The sequence below is a fragment of the Zalophus californianus genome, chromosome 8 (assembly GCF_009762305.2).
Source record: "Zalophus californianus isolate mZalCal1 chromosome 8, mZalCal1.pri.v2, whole genome shotgun sequence".
Taxonomy (NCBI): Eukaryota; Metazoa; Chordata; class Mammalia; order Carnivora; family Otariidae; genus Zalophus; species Zalophus californianus.
In genome coordinates, this window is record NC_045602.1 from 34,424,050 (window position 1) to 34,444,174 (window position 20,125).

General features: G+C 38.0%; 1 protein-coding gene across 1 annotated transcript; it reads left to right on the forward strand.

Annotated features, from left to right (window-relative positions):
* Positions 1-3,295: 3,295 nt before the first annotated feature.
* Positions 3,296-3,964, forward strand: LOC113938725 (40S ribosomal protein S8-like). The gene has a single exon (XM_035728884.1). The coding sequence runs from the start codon at positions 3,313-3,315 to the stop codon at positions 3,937-3,939; it is 627 nt and encodes a 208-aa protein (XP_035584777.1). The 5' UTR covers positions 3,296-3,312; the 3' UTR covers positions 3,940-3,964.
* The last annotated feature ends 16,161 nt before the right edge of the window (positions 3,965-20,125 follow it).

Below are 20,125 nucleotides of genomic sequence, written 5' to 3' on the forward strand. Positions count from 1 at the left end.
AACCAGCTAGTGATTCAGTCCCATTCTGAAGCAGGGTCTATATAAACAGTGGTGGATGTGACAGAAGATGGTGTTTCCAGAAGAAGTAAAAGAGACTTGTATTTTGTATCCTTAATGATTTGATAATACTTTTTAATGTGCTATTCTCCATTCATAAGTAAGAGAAAAACTTACATCCCCTTAAACATTTCTCGTCTCACAAAATAAGAATGGTGTCAATAGATAAGTGGTCCTACTATCTAATGACTGTCAGAAAGTATTACAGATCAGTTACTTCAAACAAAGAGCATTTTACTCAGTTTACAGCATATACTTTCATATGGCAAGGAATCTTATTTGTTTACCTATGTGTTCATATTTGTACTAATTATCTACTGCTGTATAACAAATTACCCAAAATTTAGTGGCTTAAAACAAAGTTTCTGAGAGTCAAGAGTCTAGGAACAGCTGACTTGGGTGAATGTGGTCTCTCATTAGGTAGTAGTCAAGCTGTTGACCTGGGTTATAGTTATCTCAAGTCTCAACTACCACTGGAGGATTAATTTCCAAACTCATTTCCAGGGTTATTGGCAGGTCTCTTACTTCCTAACTGACAATTGGCTGGGGGCTTCAGTTCCTTGCCATGTGGGCCTCTCCACAGGGCTGCTGAAAACAGGGCAGCTTCTTTCCCCCAGAGCAAGAGAAATGAGAAGGAGGAGGGAGAAATGAAAGGAGAGAAAGAGAGAGGGAAACAGAGAAAAAAAGAAAGAGAAGAGAACACTCAAGCTGGAAGCCACAGTCTTTTTTATAACCTAATCTTGAAAGTGACATCCATAATTTCCACCATTTCCAGTCAGTTAGAACTGAATAAGTCCAGTACATACTCAGTAGGGAGGAATTGAACAAAGACATGAATACATGGAGTGAGGGGATCCTTGGGGGCCATCTTAGAGGTTATAATGTTACAAGTTTATCCTGGAGTAGTCACCTGGAGGATACACTGCTTAAAGCTAGATGTATTTTGGAGATAAAGATATTTATGGCCAAGTTGGACTTCTGGTTACACCTATTTTAATTTTGTTTAGCCTAAAATTACTGCAGTCATACTTTATATTATTGAAACTTGAGTTCTAAGTTATTAGTTGATGCATGTTTTTAGACTAAGTCCCAAATTAATTTTTTTAAAAGCTCCTAGTACTGACTCTAAGGGCTTTGATTTGAATACAGTCTTGTTTCATTTTGTCTTGTAAATATTAAATAACTTCTTTAACCTTGAACTTGGCTAAATTATTAAAGATATGGCTCCATAATTAACTGGCAATACAGACCAGCCAGCCAAACTCCAAATACTGGCTAGGAAATAACAATCTCCAATTGTATGCACAAAACATTTTAGCCCAGCTGAGAGAAACCAAATTTTTGGATGACTGACTGAAGTATATGGAATCCATTTGTTCCTCTAAAGATTCTAAAACAGTGTTTTTCAAGTGTGGTTCATAGACCTCTTGTACCATCAAAGACGCCCAAGGTGATTATCCAAACACAAATTCTAGGAATCCACTTCCAAACTACCGAGTCAGAATCTCTAAGTGGCAATAAAGATGGGAGAGATCCATGAATCTATACTTAAATGAACTACCCATGACCTCTGCTACATTAGGCCAGATCATTAAAGAATGATCATATTGGTCCCCTAGAAAACAGATTCTACTGAATTATATTCTAGCATCAGTGCTACTTTCCAACACTGATGAACCTTATGAGAAATAAATCTACAAGACTCGATATGTTGTATATCTAAGAATCCATGGGATAATTTCCTCAATGGTCTCAGTAGAGTTAACTCCCAAATGAATGACTTGATTCTATGTTATTGCCATTAAGAATCTTGTCACCAATCCTTTTCTTCTTCTGACTGATCACTAGAAAGGTCAAAGTCAATCTGTAGCCCACTTCTGGCCCGCCCATAAAACTTCACAGCTTGAACTTGATGTACTATTTTCATTCCTGCCTTCATTTTACTTGGCTGGCTTTATCCTCCTTTACCTCGCTTTTCCTAAAATAATTTTAATCTACTTAACCTTTCTATATTTTATGCTTCATTGTAAGTTTATTTAAAGACTTACTGGAACCAGGAGGATTAAATGATTTAAAGACATGACTATTTTGAATGAATGAATGAGAAAAGCATATATAATTTTTTTATTTTACCTTTCTAAACTCATTATTTTATCTATCTATCTATCTATCTATCTATCTATCTATCTATCTATCTATCTATCTTTTACCAAGTCTCTGAGCCAAGATCTAAGTTACTTATGTATCCTGAGCCTTCCTTGAGAAATGTTAGCTTGGAAGTACATTTATTATGTGGTTTCCCATCTATATTATTTCCCTTTAAATTTGTACTGCTTTTCCTTATAAATAATTTTACCAACTTATAGAATATACAGGAATTCTTTATGCTTTAATTTTAGAGACCTAAATGATTTTATTAAACAATTCATGAATCAGGCAGCATCCCAGCTAGCAGAGGGGCGCTACCAAGGAATTGTTTTTAAGTCACTCAAGATCTTATCATTTGAACATAGCTATTATTTTTGTTTTGGTGTATTTACTTCGAGTCACATTTTGTTAACCTATAACACTTTTCAATTTTACTCAGCAAATGTTTTCTGAGTGCTATGTGCCAGTCAGTATGTTACATACTGGGATGCAAAGATGAAGACAAAGTAATGACCTTCAGACAGCTCCCAGTCTGGCAAATTATGTCAACACGTAAATAAGTAATGCAATGCAACGTGACAAGTGTGTGGAGATCTAGAACCCTCCACAAACCAATAATCCTTAAGTCAGGACCTAAAAGATGATGAAGAGTTCTGTTGTTAACCATTGGAAAGAAAGGCATTTCACACTGTCACAGTTTGATGGCTTGAGTGGAGCAGTTACAGGGAATGAGGCCAGAGAGGTAGAGAGGGAGGGACCAGGATTGAAGGGTATTACATGCCAGGAAAAGGAATTTGGATATTCATTCTAGAGACAATTGCAAAACCAGAAAGAGTTCTAAGTGGAAGAGTAACATGATCAGATTTGCATTTCAGAAGTCATTTTGGTAGCACTAGAAAGGACTATTTGGAAGAAGGGCTGCCATTAAGACAGATAAGCCATCCGGGAGGTCATGGCAATGGTGGCAAGAGACAGTCTGAACTGTGTCAAAATAGTAAAAGTGAAGAGTCAAGGGACAAAACTGAGAAATGTTTAAAGAGAATCAACATGACTCAGTGACTATACAACAGGAACCATACAGCTCTTTCGCAGCCAGCACCAAGAGAGATGGGCATCTCTCAGGATAACTGGCACAAGCGCCGCAAGACCGGGGGCAAGAGAAAGCCCTACCACAAGAAGCGGAAGTATGAGCTGGGATGCCCCGCTGCCAACACTAAGATTGGCCCCCGCCGCATACACACAGTCCGAGTCCAGGGAGGCAATAAGAAGTACCGTGCCTTGAGGCTAGACATGGGGAACTTCTCCTGGGGCTCTGAGTGTTGTACACGAAAAACAAGGATTATTGATGTTGTCTACAACGCATCCAACAATGAACAGGTCCGCACCAAGACCCTGGTGAAGAACTGTATTGTGCTCATTGACAGCACACCGTACCGACAGTGGTACGAGTCCCACTATGCACTGCCTCTGGGCCGCAAGAAGGGGGCCAAGCTGACGCCCAAGGAGGAAGAGATTTTAAACCAAAAACGATCAAAGAAAATTCAGAAGAAATATGATGAAAGGAAAAAGAATGCCAAAATCAGCAGTCTTCTGGAGGAGCAATCCCAGCAGGGCAAGCTTCTTGCGTGCATTGCTTCAAGACCAGGCCAATGTGGCCGAGCAGATGGCTACGTGCCAGAGGGCAAGGAGCTAGAGTTCTATCTGAGGAAAATCAAAGCCCGGAAAGGCAAATAAATCTCCCTCCTATCTTCGGTCATGTAATAAAGGTGTTTATTGTCCTGAAAAAAAAAAAACAAAAAACAAAACAGGAACCATACAATAGGGGGCCAGGTGGGAGCAAGGTAGGAAAACTGAATCTTAAGTGATTTCAAAGCTTCTAGTTTAGGCTGCTGGAATGACAACATTGCCATTAACTCAGAAAGGAAACATCTGTTAAAAAGAGTAGAAACAGGATTGTGGGGGAAGGGTAGAGACTAGTGAGAAGATGAGAATTATCTGAGACATCATCCAATTTGAAGTGCTAATGGGGCTCAGAGAGACATCCTTTGTGGCACTTGCATATACAGAGTTGGTAGAGATTTGGAGAAAGAAATTTGGGAGCATTCCATAAACAGCTGGTAATTAAAACTTGCTAAGCCTTTGTTAGGGCTGATTTAATGTGTACTGGAGGGAGGAGGGGAGAAGGCAGTAAAAACCTGATGGAAATGGATGGAATGGTTAACGAGGCACAAGGAAACAGAACCAGCACAGACTGGAGCCAAGATTTGGCTATAACTACAAAGACATACAAAGCCACAGGAGAGACTTCTTTAATTCAAGATGAGAGAGGCTAGAGTATATTTTTAGTTCACAGAACAAGCACTTACACTTACAGCAGACAAGGATGAGAGAAAGGAGAGAGGAATTAACCAGTGGAGTAAGAACACAAGGGGGGAAAGGGATGGGATCAAGAGACAGATGCAGAAATCACCCTGGAATTGGGGAGGAAATGCTTCTCGTAAGAGGAAAGGGAAGAAAGAGAAAATGGGTAGTGACAGAAATAATATTACAAGCGTGGAGTGGAGGTTTAAGGACCTTCAGATACATTAGCTTCTTGATGCTCAGGAGATGATGTCACCTGCTGGTCATGGACCGGGTGGGCAAGGTTCTCAGAAGAATCATAGAGTGTGGGGCACCTGGGTGGCTCAGTTGTTAAGCGACTGCCTTCGGCTCAGGTCATAATCCCAGGGTCCTGGGATCGAGCCCCACATTGGGCTATCTGCTCGGTGGGAAGCCTGCTTCTCCCTCTCCCACTCCCCCTGCTTGTGTTCCCTCTCTCACTCTCTCTCTCTCTCTGTCAAATAAATAAATAAAATCTTAAAAAAAAAAAAAAAGAATCATAGAGTGTGAGTGGAGCTACCACAGGAAGGGAAGAAAGCACCCACCAATGGCAAGGGAAAGATCGCCCAGCACCATCCAGGCATCATTGCAAATTTACAATAGTAGTGAATTGATTTATGATTTGCTTCTAGCCATACTTGGCCAACTGAGTAAAAAGGAAGAGAACCCATATGTAAGCACTGATTCAGAGTTAGGAACTATTTTTAATTTTTGGTAAGACAGGGAACAATACATAACAACCTTTAATGATAAAAGCTAGTTTGCAGGATGGCCGAAAATTTAGGGAGTGATAAACAATGTGAGGCCTCCCCCTTCACTTCAAGGAGTGCAGCAGAATGTGTGCTCTCCATAGGCAGGCAGAGTTCAGAAACAAGGAGTGCAAGCTGTCTCTGCAAGCAGGCAAATCTGAAAAAGGATCTAGAAGAAGTTAAGCATGCTTAGATCTTCTTCCAAAATTCATCATCTAGGTAAGTCATTCCTTGTCTCCTAAAACGAATCCATGCAGGAACAGAAGCCAGGAAATTTTATTCTAGTGGAGGTCTGGCCACAGGGAGGAAGAAGAGGAGAGAAAGTGTCCCTTGTGCCTTAACAGAAGCTAGAGAAAAACAGGGGATAGAAACTGAACATGCTAGTGAGAGTGATTCTAGTGACTGTCCAGCCTAGAATAGGAAGGAAACACAGACAAGAGAGGCTGATGGACATAAAAAAGAGAACTGCAAAGGGTGATGATATATAAGAACAGGTTTGATAGGAGTGAGGTAGATTTGGTGGAAAAGAGGGAGTTTGATAGTCCGATTTTTCTCAGCAAGTAAAGGAGCTCAGAACTTCAGAAAGCAAGCAGTTCTGATGACAGAAACAGGAGGGTGAAGTGGGCGTGGCTGCAGGTCACACTGCAGTTGAAAACATCAAGAAACTAAGAGGTGAGGTACTGGATAGGCTGACTACATGGACACTCAGATAACTCCCAATGTTGGCAAGACTCAGTGTAGAGAAGAAGACAGTCAAATACCAGAGTCCTTAAAGAATGTGAAGCAATGAACTACACTAGGTAAGTAGATGACACTAGCTGCTGGGATGATCCTAGCAACAAGTACGGGGATAGGTAACATAAATGTTGGATAAGCCTGGAGAAGACTTTGTTTCTAGTCTGCAAAAAAAATGCCTTAGTAACAACAGGAGAGCATTAAGAGAATGCATTCATTGCCTCTCTCCCCTGTTATCACTGGACCAAAAAGAATGAGCAACTTTAACTCAGGGCCTACGAATGTGAAACCTCCACTCTTCCATACTGTCTTCTTGAGTGTCCAGGATAAAACAGAATGATAGAGGAGTGGTAAAGGACCATGGATATCTTTCCAAATCATGTTCCCTTACAGTATACCAGGTCATGTTCCTACATAGTACATCCACTCCAAGGAAGTCTCGATAGCCAGAGAAGAAGACCTACAACACAAAAACCTGTTTAACTTGCATAAACCAAGACTTTCCTAATGATGTGATTAAAAGAGTTGCCCAACGGTTATTAGTGAGTTAGTAATACAATCCAGGTCCTTCTGAATATGAATCCAGGGGTCTTTCCAAGCATCCAGCTGTGCTTTACCTGTGTTCCTTGGAGTCAGGTGCTGAGAAGATACCTCAGAAGCCACCAGATGAGATAAAGAGGAGACCGGGTAGGTGGAGCTCCAGGTATACCCTGCCATTTCACTCAAAACAGCTTTGCCTTTGTCTGTTTTATATATCGGTGTTCCATTTAAAGTTTGAAATTATTTAATGTTTTAAAATAGTCTACTAGGCAGATGCATGTTTAAGATGGAAAATCATACTTTGATATAGCTAGTTGGGTGATTTTGTTTGGATCAAAAGCTCTAACCACCCAAACAAATTAGAGGCTCCTTAAAGGTCAGAATTTTGTCTTAAACTTCTTTGAATCTACTGTTACCCCTCTTACCAAGGGGTTTACACAAAATAGATGACCAGAAAAAATATTTATGAATGACAAGTTTGATGCCTAGACACTTTATTACTTAGTGGCCTTGCCTAGACACTTTATTACTTAGTGGCCTCTTCCCAAATGTCTCCATTAATAAACAGAAGACATAGGGAAAAGTCTTGTGCTAACAAAGGATCTTCATTTTCTCTGAAGTGTGAGTGTAAGGTGGGGCCCTTGAGAACAAAGCAAGTCTTGTTTATCAGCCAATGTGTTCCAACACCTGAGCAAGACAGGAAGCATGAGATGGGACCTGTGGTTGGAAGGTCAGAGCTCAGCCCCTTCAGTGGCCCAGAAACTAGACCCCATGAATATAAACAGAGAAAAATTAGTTCAGAGTGCCTAAGGAATTTCTCCTTTATTTTTACAAGAATCAGTACCACATGGTAGAAGGGAATGAGATAGACATAGACATAAAACCTGTTCCATGACTTAATAACTATGTGACTTTGGTTAAGTTCCTTAAACTGCCCCATCTTCAGTTTATTCATCCGTAAAATGGGGTGAACACTACATGCCTCACAGAGATGCTGAAGATTAAACAAGGTAATGTGTTTAACATGCATTGCACTATATAGTATCTCTACATAGTGCACGTAGTTATTTCTCAATAAGCAGTAGCATTATGTAAGAAACAGCGCAAGGTATAGTAGGAAAGATTGGTTTTCGGTGCCAGGGAGGATGGGAGGGACACACTGAATCTAATCTCTATCTTTGGCTCTACCACACTGATGGTGGGTCCCCTGTTCTTTATATGTATAGTAAGTTGGCGACACCTAATTCCCTCACCAAGTGATAGATCCCTGAGAAGGATTAGAGATCTGGAATCTTTTCTTTCATTTTTTTCATCTTTCCACAACAATGCAATGCTCATAAACCCATAACCCATGTAGTCTAGGTTGTAAATCATGCAGCATTTAAGAAAGCAATTGCTAAATCTAATTTCCAGCTTTATTTTCTTCTTTCAAAATTAGCCATTATTTCATATTTTCCAGCACCGCATCATCCCTGAGAGCCTCATATTCTTCCCTGTGAACTGGTCCCCGCCATCTTGTCTCCTCCATCATATCTCCCCCTCTGTCCTCTCAACCCAGCACATCCTCCATTGCACACAGTCCCCCAGGTGGACAGTGTATCCTTTGAATTTCCTCAAAGCTGGAAAAGAAGAAGCCGAGTGGTACTGTCTAAGGCTTTTCTGTTCTTGTCACATGGGGTATGGGAAAGGCTGTTTACCCCTACATGGAAATGATTCTTTCTTCTTTTTTTTTTTAAGATTTTTTATTTTTATTTATTCATGAGAGGCAGAGGGAGAAGCAGGCTTCCCGCTGAGCAGGGAGCCTGATGCGGGACTCAATCCCAGGACCCTGGGATTGTGACCTGAGCCAAAGGGACGCTTAACCATCTGAGCCACCCAGGCGCCCCAGAAATGATTCTGTACTATCACCAAGAGATGATATTATCTTGTCTTCTCTACCCAGGGTCTATGAATTTGTAATTTTGTGCCTGTGTGAACTCAAAGCATAACAACACTTGGCTTACGAGCTCACACTCTGCTCCCTAAACATATACCATGGCATGGGCTGAGAAACAGGCATGTTTTTACTAATTCTTCCACTTACTAGGTTTTGTTTTGTTTTGTTTTGTTTGTAATTCACAGAGACACCGTTTGTGTTAGGGACAGCTCTGGCATTGCTGAAGAGTTCATTCTAGGGCAGTGGTTCTCAAACTTTGATTCACTTTTATCTTTAGAGGAACCATATGCCAAATCAAATCAGAATCTCTGGAGGTAAGATTGAAGCATCAGTATTTAAAAATCAAAACCAAAAAAAAAAACCCCAAAAACAAACAAACAAAAACATCTCATGTGATTACACTGCATACCCAAGTTTAAGGAACAGTGTTCTAGGGCAGTGCATCTCAAACTTGAACTATATAAGAATCCCCTAAAGAGGTTTGAAAAATTCTAATTCTTAGTCCCTATACTAATTATATCATAATCTATGGGGCCAAAGAGTCAATATCTTTTAAAACACTCTGTGTGATTCTATGTGGCCCATTTAAGAAGTACTGTTCTGTCAAGAGAATAACAAACCACAGACTGGGAGAAAATATTTGTAAAGCATATATCTAAGAAAGGACAACTACCCAAAATATACAAAGAACTCATAACTCAACAGTAAGAAATTGAACAACCCAATTAAAAATTGGACAAAAATCTGAACAGACACCCCAGCAGATGGCAAATAAGCATATGAAAAGATGTTCAACATCACATGTCAATACATCTCAGTTCCAACCAGAGATAATTCTCAATCCAGCTCTGAAACCAGCAATTATTTAAACTGTATGGAACTAGAGAAAGAGGAGGAAGGTGAGAAGGCAGAAAACAAGGAGGAAAAACATCCTATAAAGACTTTGGTTGAAGTATAGATGTACCATCCTTAAAGGATCAAGTGGCCAATACCCCTTCCAGGAAAAGATGATCCAGCAATTCTCAAAACACAACTCCTCACACCTACATCACACACAGATTCCTGGGCCCCACCTAGACTTGCTGAATCTGAATCAATAAACATGAGGTAGAGAAATGAGAATTACTTTAGCAAGCATGCCAGAAGATTCACATGCCCAAAATATGTCTGTAAAATACTGATTTAGAGGAAAGCGAGTTCTACTCTCATAATGCCAAGTCATATAGCTCTCTTTTCAACTACCTGGAAAAGTAAAGCTTAAGTCTCTGATGGCAGAATGAGAACAAAGCTCCAGCTGCCCTGAATGGAATTTGACACACAGTGCCCTTCCCAGGACTGAAGGATAAAGATTCCTATCATTCAGACATTTTACTGAATTGCACCCAGATGAGACCCAATCAGCTTACAGTAAGAGATGCCATGAAAAACAGGAATTTGGGGTGCCCAGGTGGCTCAGTTGGTTAAGCGTCTGCCTTTGGCACAGGTCGTGATCCCAGGGTCTTGGGATCAAATCCCACATCAGGCTCCCCGCTTAGCAGAGAGCCTACTTCTCCCTCTCCTCCCTGCTCCTGCTCTCTCTCGCTATCTCCATCTCTCCCTCTCCAATAAATAAATAAAATCCTTAAAAAAACAAAACAAAACAGGAATTTGTTCTATCTCCTGCAATGAAGGCTTTGAAGATGTTGCTGATTTAGAAAATGTATTCTCTTTGTAAGACACTCAGGAGACATTTCTTTCTTACGTTGTAAATAGTGGTCCATCTTCTGAACAATTAGATTTTTTTTTATCTTTGGAGGAACTGAATTGCTTAAGTAATCAGAATTACCTCTGTACATTGACCAGTAGAACATTTACAGTTTAGTCTGAGGCTTATGCCCATCAAACGCCTAGAATTTAATAATGTGTATTTCTGAGTTAATTTCAGTCCTAACTCTTTTTATGATTTCTCCTTTTTCCCCCTTGCCTTTTTCACCTACTTCCAATTTGTTATCTTTCTTTTATGTATCCTTATAAGCCACTTTAAAACACCTTTTTGAAACAAAGCATGTTCTAGGCAAATAGATGGGTAGACAGAAAGATATAATCCTTACGGACCTCATTTTCCTCAGTTATAAATGAGGGATTCAGACCAGGTGATCATTAATGTATTCTTCCAGGTCTAAAGCCCAAAATGCTTACATAAGTTTTGGTACAAGAATGAAATCTTCTTTTAAACATACCATATTTCTAATGTGTTCTTGCAACATTTTGCTAACCAAGAGCTTAGTCAGAAAAGTGAAGGAATATCAATTTCAGAAAGGATTTTATATCTACATAATGTAACTGCTTTTCACTCCATCTGATTTTAGGATAGTGCTTTATGACTCTATGAAACCAACTGAAAAAGAGAAAAACTACAGTGTCAGTAAAAAAAAAAATCTTAATTTTAATCAACTTTGCTTATTCCACCATCTTCCCCCATATTTTTAATCTTGTTGTTCCATCTTTTCCTTCTACCAGTAGATATAGATATGAAATTTTTTAGAGGCAATAGTTACAAAGTTTTGATTTTCAGACTATAACATCAAATATCGTGAATGTATTCACAGTACATTATATGCTTACAAATAGTTAAAATGATACATATTATGTATATTTCACCACCATTTTTTAAAAAAACAAAAGTTAGCCATTATCAATCACAAGAGGTTGCTACCTTTAAACCTTACCCTGTGCGTTAATATCTTTGTATTATTCTTTTCTAATTTATGTTTGAATATTTCCTATATTCAAAAAACTATAAAATGGCAGTGTTAATTTGTAAATTCTAATTTCTTTTCAATAATGTTGCTATCTAAAGAAACATAAACAGCAGTTCACAGAATACAGCTGCCACAGAATTACCAGGGAGATACTGTTTTCTCCTAAATAATTTAGACACTTTTTAAATTTATTATCATTAACTTATTTGAATAACATTCGAGAGTGTTTCCTAGGATATACTTTCACTCCAAAACACTTCAGTGAGACTTCCATAAATCATCATCCCTGCCTAAATAACCCACTAGGTCTATTTTCAGCCCCTCTGTCCAAACATTAAGATCTTATTCACATTCCCTAAACAAAAGTCTGCTTTGTTTTACCTCAAAAAAAAAAAAAAAGTGTAAAGTCGTATATGTAGATATAAATGTAGCTAGACAGAGACACAGACATAAAGGTGACTGTTACTGCCAGATTGAAAATCCGCATTTAGCAAGCATGGGAAGCATGGAAAACTCAAAAAGGTGAGAGACAGTAGGAGAGAATTTAACCTGATCTTTATCAAGACCTTTTGTGTTTTGCAAGGTGTTTGAAATAGAAAGTCTCATTGAATTCTTGTCCTCCAGTCTCAAACCAACAACACACCACTGGCACTTGAGACAGACTTGCACATCTCTTTCCTCTGTCCTCCTTCTACCTACTTTAATACCTTAGCCCTAGTTCTAAACTGTTGGTTCTGTGGTGTCACTTCAGGCCCCACATTTGACCTCTTCAGATACGGCATTTGGACCTTTCCTGTAACAGAGAAAAAGCAGCACAATGCAGCCTCACCACCTGCTTCCTGCTGACCCCAAAAAGGCTGAATGAACGTACAGTTCCACCCACTACACCTTCTCTGAAGCAGGCTTATTTTTTTTTTTTAAGATTTATTTATTTATTTGAGAGAGCGAGCACAAGCGGAGGGAGGGGCAGAAGGAGAGGGAGGGAAATCCTCAAGCACTCCCCGCTGAGTGGGGAGCCTGAGGCAGGGCTTGATTCCAGGACCCTGAGATCATGACCTGAGCCGAAATCAAGAGTTGGTCGGGTCGCCTAACCGATTGAGCCACCCAGGAGCCCCAAGGCAGGCTTATTTTTTCACGTGTGTCTGCTGACGGAAAGCACCACTCTGACCAAACAACAACCTACCCTAAAGGCAAAAGGAGAACTGGCCCCTTTCTGTACTTGCAACAAGTGGAATGTTGGAAATGATGGAATATTTTGGAAAACCACAGAACTAGAAGTAGCAGTCACCGGTCTCCCAATCCACATCACGGTAAATTCAAGAATCCTGTGGAGTTTTATAGACTTGACCTTGGTCCCACCCAAAATGGTCCCATGTAAGTGCATTAAGTGGACAGAGGCTCCTTCTTAGGAGCCAGCCACACAAGAAACCCTCTATACACATTACTGATTCTTCCCTTGGCCTTCTGTCTCTCATGGTTGGACCCCATACGCTACCACTGATCAAACAGTCCCGCCCTCCATTTTATACTTGGGTTCTCTCATTAGCCCAGATTTGAGATGTAAAGAATGTGAGCCTTCTTAATACTCCCAACCTACACTTCAAATAAATTTAACTGGCTGTCAAACCTTACTTTATCAAGTTATCACTACCGGAGACTTCATTTCATATAACTCATGGTTATTTATAAGACTTTATATTAAAGCAAACACCCGAAACAGGAAAAAGAAAGAGCAATAAACAGATTTTAAATATATAGACTAAAGCCTATAAGAATAGCTTCTTTCAAAGTCCTTCTGAAGTCTTACATTGAAACAATCATTAATACAAGTTAATTCACTAGCATAATGACAATTAAAAGTTGTTACAAATAAGAAAAATGAGCAAGTCACATTGTTACAAATATTTTTGTTGCCCTTTTAAAGATTTGTGAAATATAAGGTTGAACACAGTAATTTAATGTCTTTTAAACTGTCACCTAAATATCATGTTCCTTTTAAAATTACAACCTCTCTTAGTCCTAATGAATCATAAATCCATTACTGTTAAACTCATGACTGATTCTAGGCTAAAGAGCACCCCATAGTTGGCTTACATTTTATTATGCCCCGTTAAATTGCTTTTGCTATGTTCTTTCAAATTTTTTAAAGTGTGTTTTTCATTGAATATGCAGTAATTTTATATAGTTAGAAAAGAGGCAATTTTTTAAATGAAAATCTTAAGTTTTATTTCAGGATGCACAAGCTTCATCTTAATCGTCTTTATTAGACTGGTGCTTAGCATAGAGCCTGGCATATTACTGGCATCTAATAAATGCTGATTGAATTAAGAAAAAATGTTTTTCACACAATCAATTCCTGTATATATCTATGCTAAAGTTGTGCTATGATCATGACACTATTCTCTAGGCCTGCCCATGAAAGACTTGAAACTTCTAAGAGGGCTGTTCAGTTTTGCTTTTTTGCTTTCTTCTGGTTTGTTTTCCTCTTAGTGTGTTTAAGATGACATATTTCTTTAACCCTAAAGTTATATGGATTATAAAGGAAACATCAATTTAATAATAGCTTTTCAGGTGAAAAAAGAAAAAAAAGGAACTACCCAAGTGAATGTATACATCGATTTTATTATGTATCCCAATCTTACAAATGTGAAAACACAAAAACTTTGTGTCTTGGAACCCAGTAGATAAAGCATAATGGTGGTGACTTGTCATGTTATTATGAACTGTCTTTGTTCTGTTTTCCAGCCCATCAAATGAACTTATGATGGAAGGTGTTCTCATGATGCTGTTTGGGAGAAGTGTAGGGGCAGTACAGAGAGTGTGGTGGGTTTTTCTACTCATGACACTGTTTGGAGGAAGTCTATGGGAAGTATTAGATCAAAGGCTATATCTTCCCATAGCCTTTTGTTCAGTGTCTATTGTACCATGGATTCCTAACAAATGTGAAATAGCAAGCATCTCATGCAACAAGGGAAAGGGTAATACTTTTCACCAAGCACAAGTACCAAGAGTACCTTGAAAGAGAATTTTGAAATGTGTATATGGAAATTTATATAATGGAGTTGTTTTTATCTAAATAATTATGAGAGGAATTAAAGTTTAAATTGCTCAGATTTCTCCTTCCTTATAACCCAGTCTAAATGACTCTATTTTGAAAACTTGAAGTTCAAACAATTATCAGGTTTATAAAGGCAGGTAAAAATAGCCTGGAAGAATAATAAGGAATGGAGAGACGAAGAAAAGAAGAGAGAATCAAAGGTAAAATATAGGTTAAAAAAGTTCTTGGGAGTTCTAGGACATTCTAATACAAATCATCAATTGTTACTTGTCCAACACAAAATGCCTGCCCTGCATTTATTTCTGGAATTGTAAATGGCCTGAAATAAACATCCTAACAAGGCGCATGAAACAAAGCATAAAAATGCTGTCACTGAGTCTCCTAAACAAGATGCTTTATTATGCCCAGATGATTTTTAATTCAACTTTTAATTCTTCTCTGCCTTTGAGCATGCTTCTGAGTTGTTTTTCCCTAATAAGAGTTTTCATATATCCAGGAAATGCAAGCTAATTTTAATTTCCATCTAAGCAAATCAAAGAGGAAGATAAGCATGATCCTGAAAATAAAATAATATGATGTATCCCAAATTCTCATCTAAATGATAGAAGGCTGCTACTATTTTTATTTGTGAATGTGAATAAGCAAAAGTTGATTATACAACAGTTGGAAAGAAAAGATTTTTTAAAAATTTCCATCATCTACTTACTTAATGCCACTATTTATATTACATTTAGAATGATTTTGTTAGTAGAAATTCTTTGTAGCAAATATAATTCTCAAATGCTTATCTGCTCTAAATAGAAAGCAACTGTGTTTGAATAATGATCATAGTCCCACTGGCACAATTCCTAATTTTTTATTCCAATTAATGATTATTGGAATACAAAGGTGATGGTTTTTTATAAACAGAGCTCTGATTTAGTAATGAAAATAAACATTCAGTATATCAATGTAGAAATTACATATTCATTCTAGTATAAACCGTCAGAAGATCATTTAATTCATTCCCCAGGTTTCTATGTAAATGATGCAAAATAAATTATAGTTGATGATGTTCTTAAACATATCTAGTGGAGATTCTACTTTTTTTTTAAGATTTTATTTATTTGACAGAGAGACAGCGAGAGAAGGAACACAAGCAGGGGGAGTGGGAAAGGGAGAAGCAGGCTTCCTGAGGAGCAGGGAGCCCAATGCGGGGCTGGATCCCAGGACCCTGGGATCATGACCTGAGCTAAAGGCAGACACTTAATGACTGAGCCACCCAGGCACCCCAGATTCTACTTTCTTGAACAATAATTAGTTCTAGTGACACATTTCTGAGAATTCTTAAAAAAAAGTAATCTACCCCTGGCTAATCTAAATCCCTTCTGAAATGTTAATCCTATTTTTTTCTCTATTGTCAAGAAGAGCCCAACTGGTAAAACTCTCTAAAAATGCATTTATCGGGACGCCTGGGTGGCTCAGTCGTTAAGCGTCTGCCTTCAGCTCAGGTCATGACCTCAGGGTCCTGGAATCGAGTCCCACATTGGGCTCCTTGCTCAGTGAGGAGCTTGCTTCTCCCTCTCCCTCTGCTGCTCCCCCTGCTTGTGCTCTCTCTCTCTCTGACAAATAAATAAAAATCGTTAAAAAAAGAAAAATGCATTTATCTTCTTCAATATGCACCAAACAAGACTGTGATATGAAATCAAGAAAGGTTTTTTTTTGTCTTAGCTTCTAAGTTATCTAAGGATAAGGTGTGTCATTACATCTCCATAACCCTGGGTGAGACTACAGGTATGTAGATGTGCATATTTGTATACAATGCTTACATCCTGAGTTAGTTGTTTTGTTGTTGTTGTTGTTGTTTTTCATGGATACTTCACTTGAAAAAATCCTTTTCTGAGTGCCTTGAGTATTACAGCTATAGGGTACATTGGAAAAGAGCTACAAAACATTACTCACAGTTATTGTTCCCCAAATAAGTAAAACAAGAGTTGGGAGGATTTAGAGCGTATCACTATCAGAGTTTCTCCTCCACCAGAATTATTCTGAGAGAGTAAAAAAAAAAAAAAAAAAAAAAAAAAGATTACATCTATAACTGGAAAAAGTTTGATCATGAGGGTTTTTTTTTTTTATCCCCAGGAATTGAAGAATACATTACAACTTCTTTGAAATCAGTAAGGTGGATTATTACCTAAGGTTAAACAAACATCCAGAATTGAGCCTTGAAGGAAAAGCTACCTGGGATTTGAAGCCAATTTAGGATTCACAGAGGATAGAGAAGAAAATAAAGCTTTTAATGTGTATAGTAAAAAGAAAGGAGGAAAGAAAGAATGACAAATATCACATGAGAAAGAACACCTGTATATATCAGAAACTTTGTTTTGATTCAACAGGCTGCTCTACAATACTTCAAAGTTTTGGAATTTATTTAATACTTAAGTTTTAGCAATTTTAAGAAAGTTGGTATTTTTTTTAAGTAATGTCTACAGCCAAGGTGGGGCTCAAACTCATGACTCCAAGATCAAGAGTCGCATGCTTTTCCGACTGAGCCAGCCAGGAACCCCTGTATATTTTTAATTGTAAGTAATTTGTGGTTAATATTTCTAAAAATTTTCTCCAGTGAGAATGAGCAATCTAAAATACCCTGCCACCATCATGACACTGAATGTGTACTACAGTAATAGCTCCAGTGAAGAGAAATCTCACCACTAGACTATAGAAACCGCAAGATAACTTATAACTGAGAAATGGCACTTCAGAACTGTAATAAATTTTAGGATTCTGTTTTCTATTTTTGTAAAAAATGTCATTGGGATTTTGATATGAATTGCACTGAATCTGTACGTTGTGTTTGCCAATCCATGAACACAATTTCTTTGTATCTTTTTAGATTTCTTTCATCTATGTTTTACAAATTTCAGTATACAAGTCTTTCACCTTCTTTGGTAAGTTTATTCCTAAGTATTTGATTCTTTTTGGTACTATTGTAAATGGGATTGTCTCTTAATTTCCTTTTCAAATGGTTCATTGTCAGTGTATAGAAACACACTGTGTTTCTTTGTGTTGGGTTTGTATCCTGCAACTTTAATAAATTCATTTATTAGTTCTAACAATTTTTTGTGCAGCTTTAGAGTTTTCAATATATACAATGTAAAATTCATATGGGAACCACAAAAAACCCCAAATAGTCAAAACAATCTTGAGAAATAAAAATAAAGCTGGAAGCATTACACTTTCTGATTTTAAAATATATTGAAAAGCTACAGTAATTAGAACAGTATAGTGCTGGCATAAAGATAGACATGTAAATCACTGGCACAGAATAGGAAAATAAACCAAACATGTATAGTCAACTGACCTTCAACAGGGTACCAAGAATACATAATAAGGAAAGGACAGTCTTCTCAAACAAATGATGTGGGGAAAACTGTATATCCACATGCAAAAGAAAAGGACACAGTCCTGGGACGCCTAGGTGGCTCAGTCGTTAAGTGTCTGCATTGAGCTCAGGTCATGATCCCAGGGTCCTGGGATCGAGCCCCGCATTGGGCTCCCTGCTCCGCGGGAAGCCTGTTTCTCCCCCTCCCACTCTCCCTGCTTGTGTTCCCTCTCTCACTGTGTCTCTCTCTGTCAAATAAACAAAATCTTAAAAAAAAAAAAGACACATTCCTTCCCTTCTAGAGTCTTTGAATGGCCTAATAATTAAATTGATATAAGACAGATTAATGGTAAAAAATAAATTTAATTTCATATGTACATGAGCTCATAAAAATATGACTCAAACAAATGACCAAAGCAAACAGCTTTCATACCTTTTAGACAGAGAAATAATGAATTTTTGAAAAACTGACAAAACAGAGAAGTTTGAGCTTGGGGTAGTAAATTAGCGAAGAAGTAACAAGGTTTGTTTATATAGCATTCACAGGTTATATAATTCCTTATCTTTGGTAATAAAGATGTCTTTATTAAATTCCTTATCTTTGGTAATAAAGATGTCTTTCTTTTCTCTGGTACAAGGAGGGTACCTTCCAGATGGGAAATGTATTTTCTGCATTCAGGAGAACAAAGAAAGACGAGTGCATTTTTCTTGCAACAGCTGTTTCTTGAGTAACTTTAATTCAAAATAATCAAAATGCCAGAGTCAGTTTAGCATCCAACTCTTGGTTTCGGCTCAGGTCATGATCTCAGGGTCCTGGGATCAAGCCCTGCATCAGGCTCCATGCTCAGTGCACAGTCTACTTGAGATTCTCTCTCCCTCTCCCTCTGCCCCGCCTGCTTGTGCTCTCTCTCTCTCTCTCTCTCAAATAAATAAATAAATCTTTTTAAAAAATAATTAACATGTCAAAGTGGAATATTTTTGGGTAGCTTGCCCTGAACCCCATCACACTATAGGCAAAAATCAACTCAATATGGATTAAAGGCTTAAATGTAAGACCTGAAACTGTAAAACACCTAGAATAAAACATAGGGGAAAAGCTTCAAGACATTGGCCTTAACAATGATTTCTTGAATATGACACTAAAAACACAGGCAAAAAAATCAAAAATAGGCAAGTGGGGCTACATCAAACTACAGTGTTTCTGTACAGCAAACAAAACAATCAACAGAATAAAAAGGCAACCTACAGAATGGGAGAAAATATTTCCAAACCATATATCTGGTAAGGGGTGAGTATCCAAATATACAAGGAACTCATATAACTCAATAGCAAACAAACAGAAATAACTAGATGAAAAAAAAAATGGGCAAAGGACCTGAATAGACATTTCTCCAAAGAAGACACACACAAGATTAAGAGGTATATGAAAAAATGTTCAACATCACTAATTATCAGGGAAATGCAAATCAAAACCATAATCAGATATCACCTCACATCTGTTAGAATGGCTACTATAAAAAAAAAAAAAAAGGATAGCAAGCGTTGGCAAGGATGTGAAGAAATTTCAACACTTGTACCCTATTGGTGGAAATTTAAAAAGGTTTTTCCACTATGGACATTCCTCAGAAAATTTTAAATAAAGCTACCATATGATTTAGCAATAATAATTTAGAAGAACTGCAATATAGATCCTGAAGAGATATTCACAGTCCCATTCAACACATCATTCACAACAGCCAAGATGTAGAAACAAGCTAAATGTCCAATGACAAATGACTGATGAAAGAAAATGTGGTATGTACACAGAATGGAATATTGATTGGCCTTTTAAAAAAAGGAAATGAGGGGCGCCTGGGTGGCTCAGTTGGTTAAGCGACTGCCTTCGGCTCAGGTCATGATCCTGGAGTCCCAGGATCGAGTCCCACATCAGGCTTCCTGCTCAGCGGGGAGTCTGCTTCTCCCTCTGACCCTCTGACCCTCTGACCCTCTTCACTCTTGTGCTTTCTATCTCTCATTCTCTCTCTCTCTCAAATAAATAAATAAAATCTTTAAAAAAAAATAAAAAATAAAAAATAAAAAAAAGGAAATGTTACCCATATGCAATTACATAAATGAACCTGAGGACATTATGTTAAGTAAAATAAGCCAGTCGCAAAAGGACAAATATTGCATGATCCATTTATATGAGAAATCTAAAATAGTCAAACTCATAGTAGCAGAGTAGAATGGTGGTTTCCAGGGTGCTGGGGAAGGGAGCAGTGGGAGTTGCTGTTCAGCAAGTATAAAGCTTCAGTTATGCAAGATGAATAAGTTCTAGAGATGTGTACAACACTGTGCCTGTAGTTAACAATACAGTATTGTACACTTTAAAACTTTTTTAAGAGGGCAGATCTCATGCCAAGTGTTCTTACCACACACACC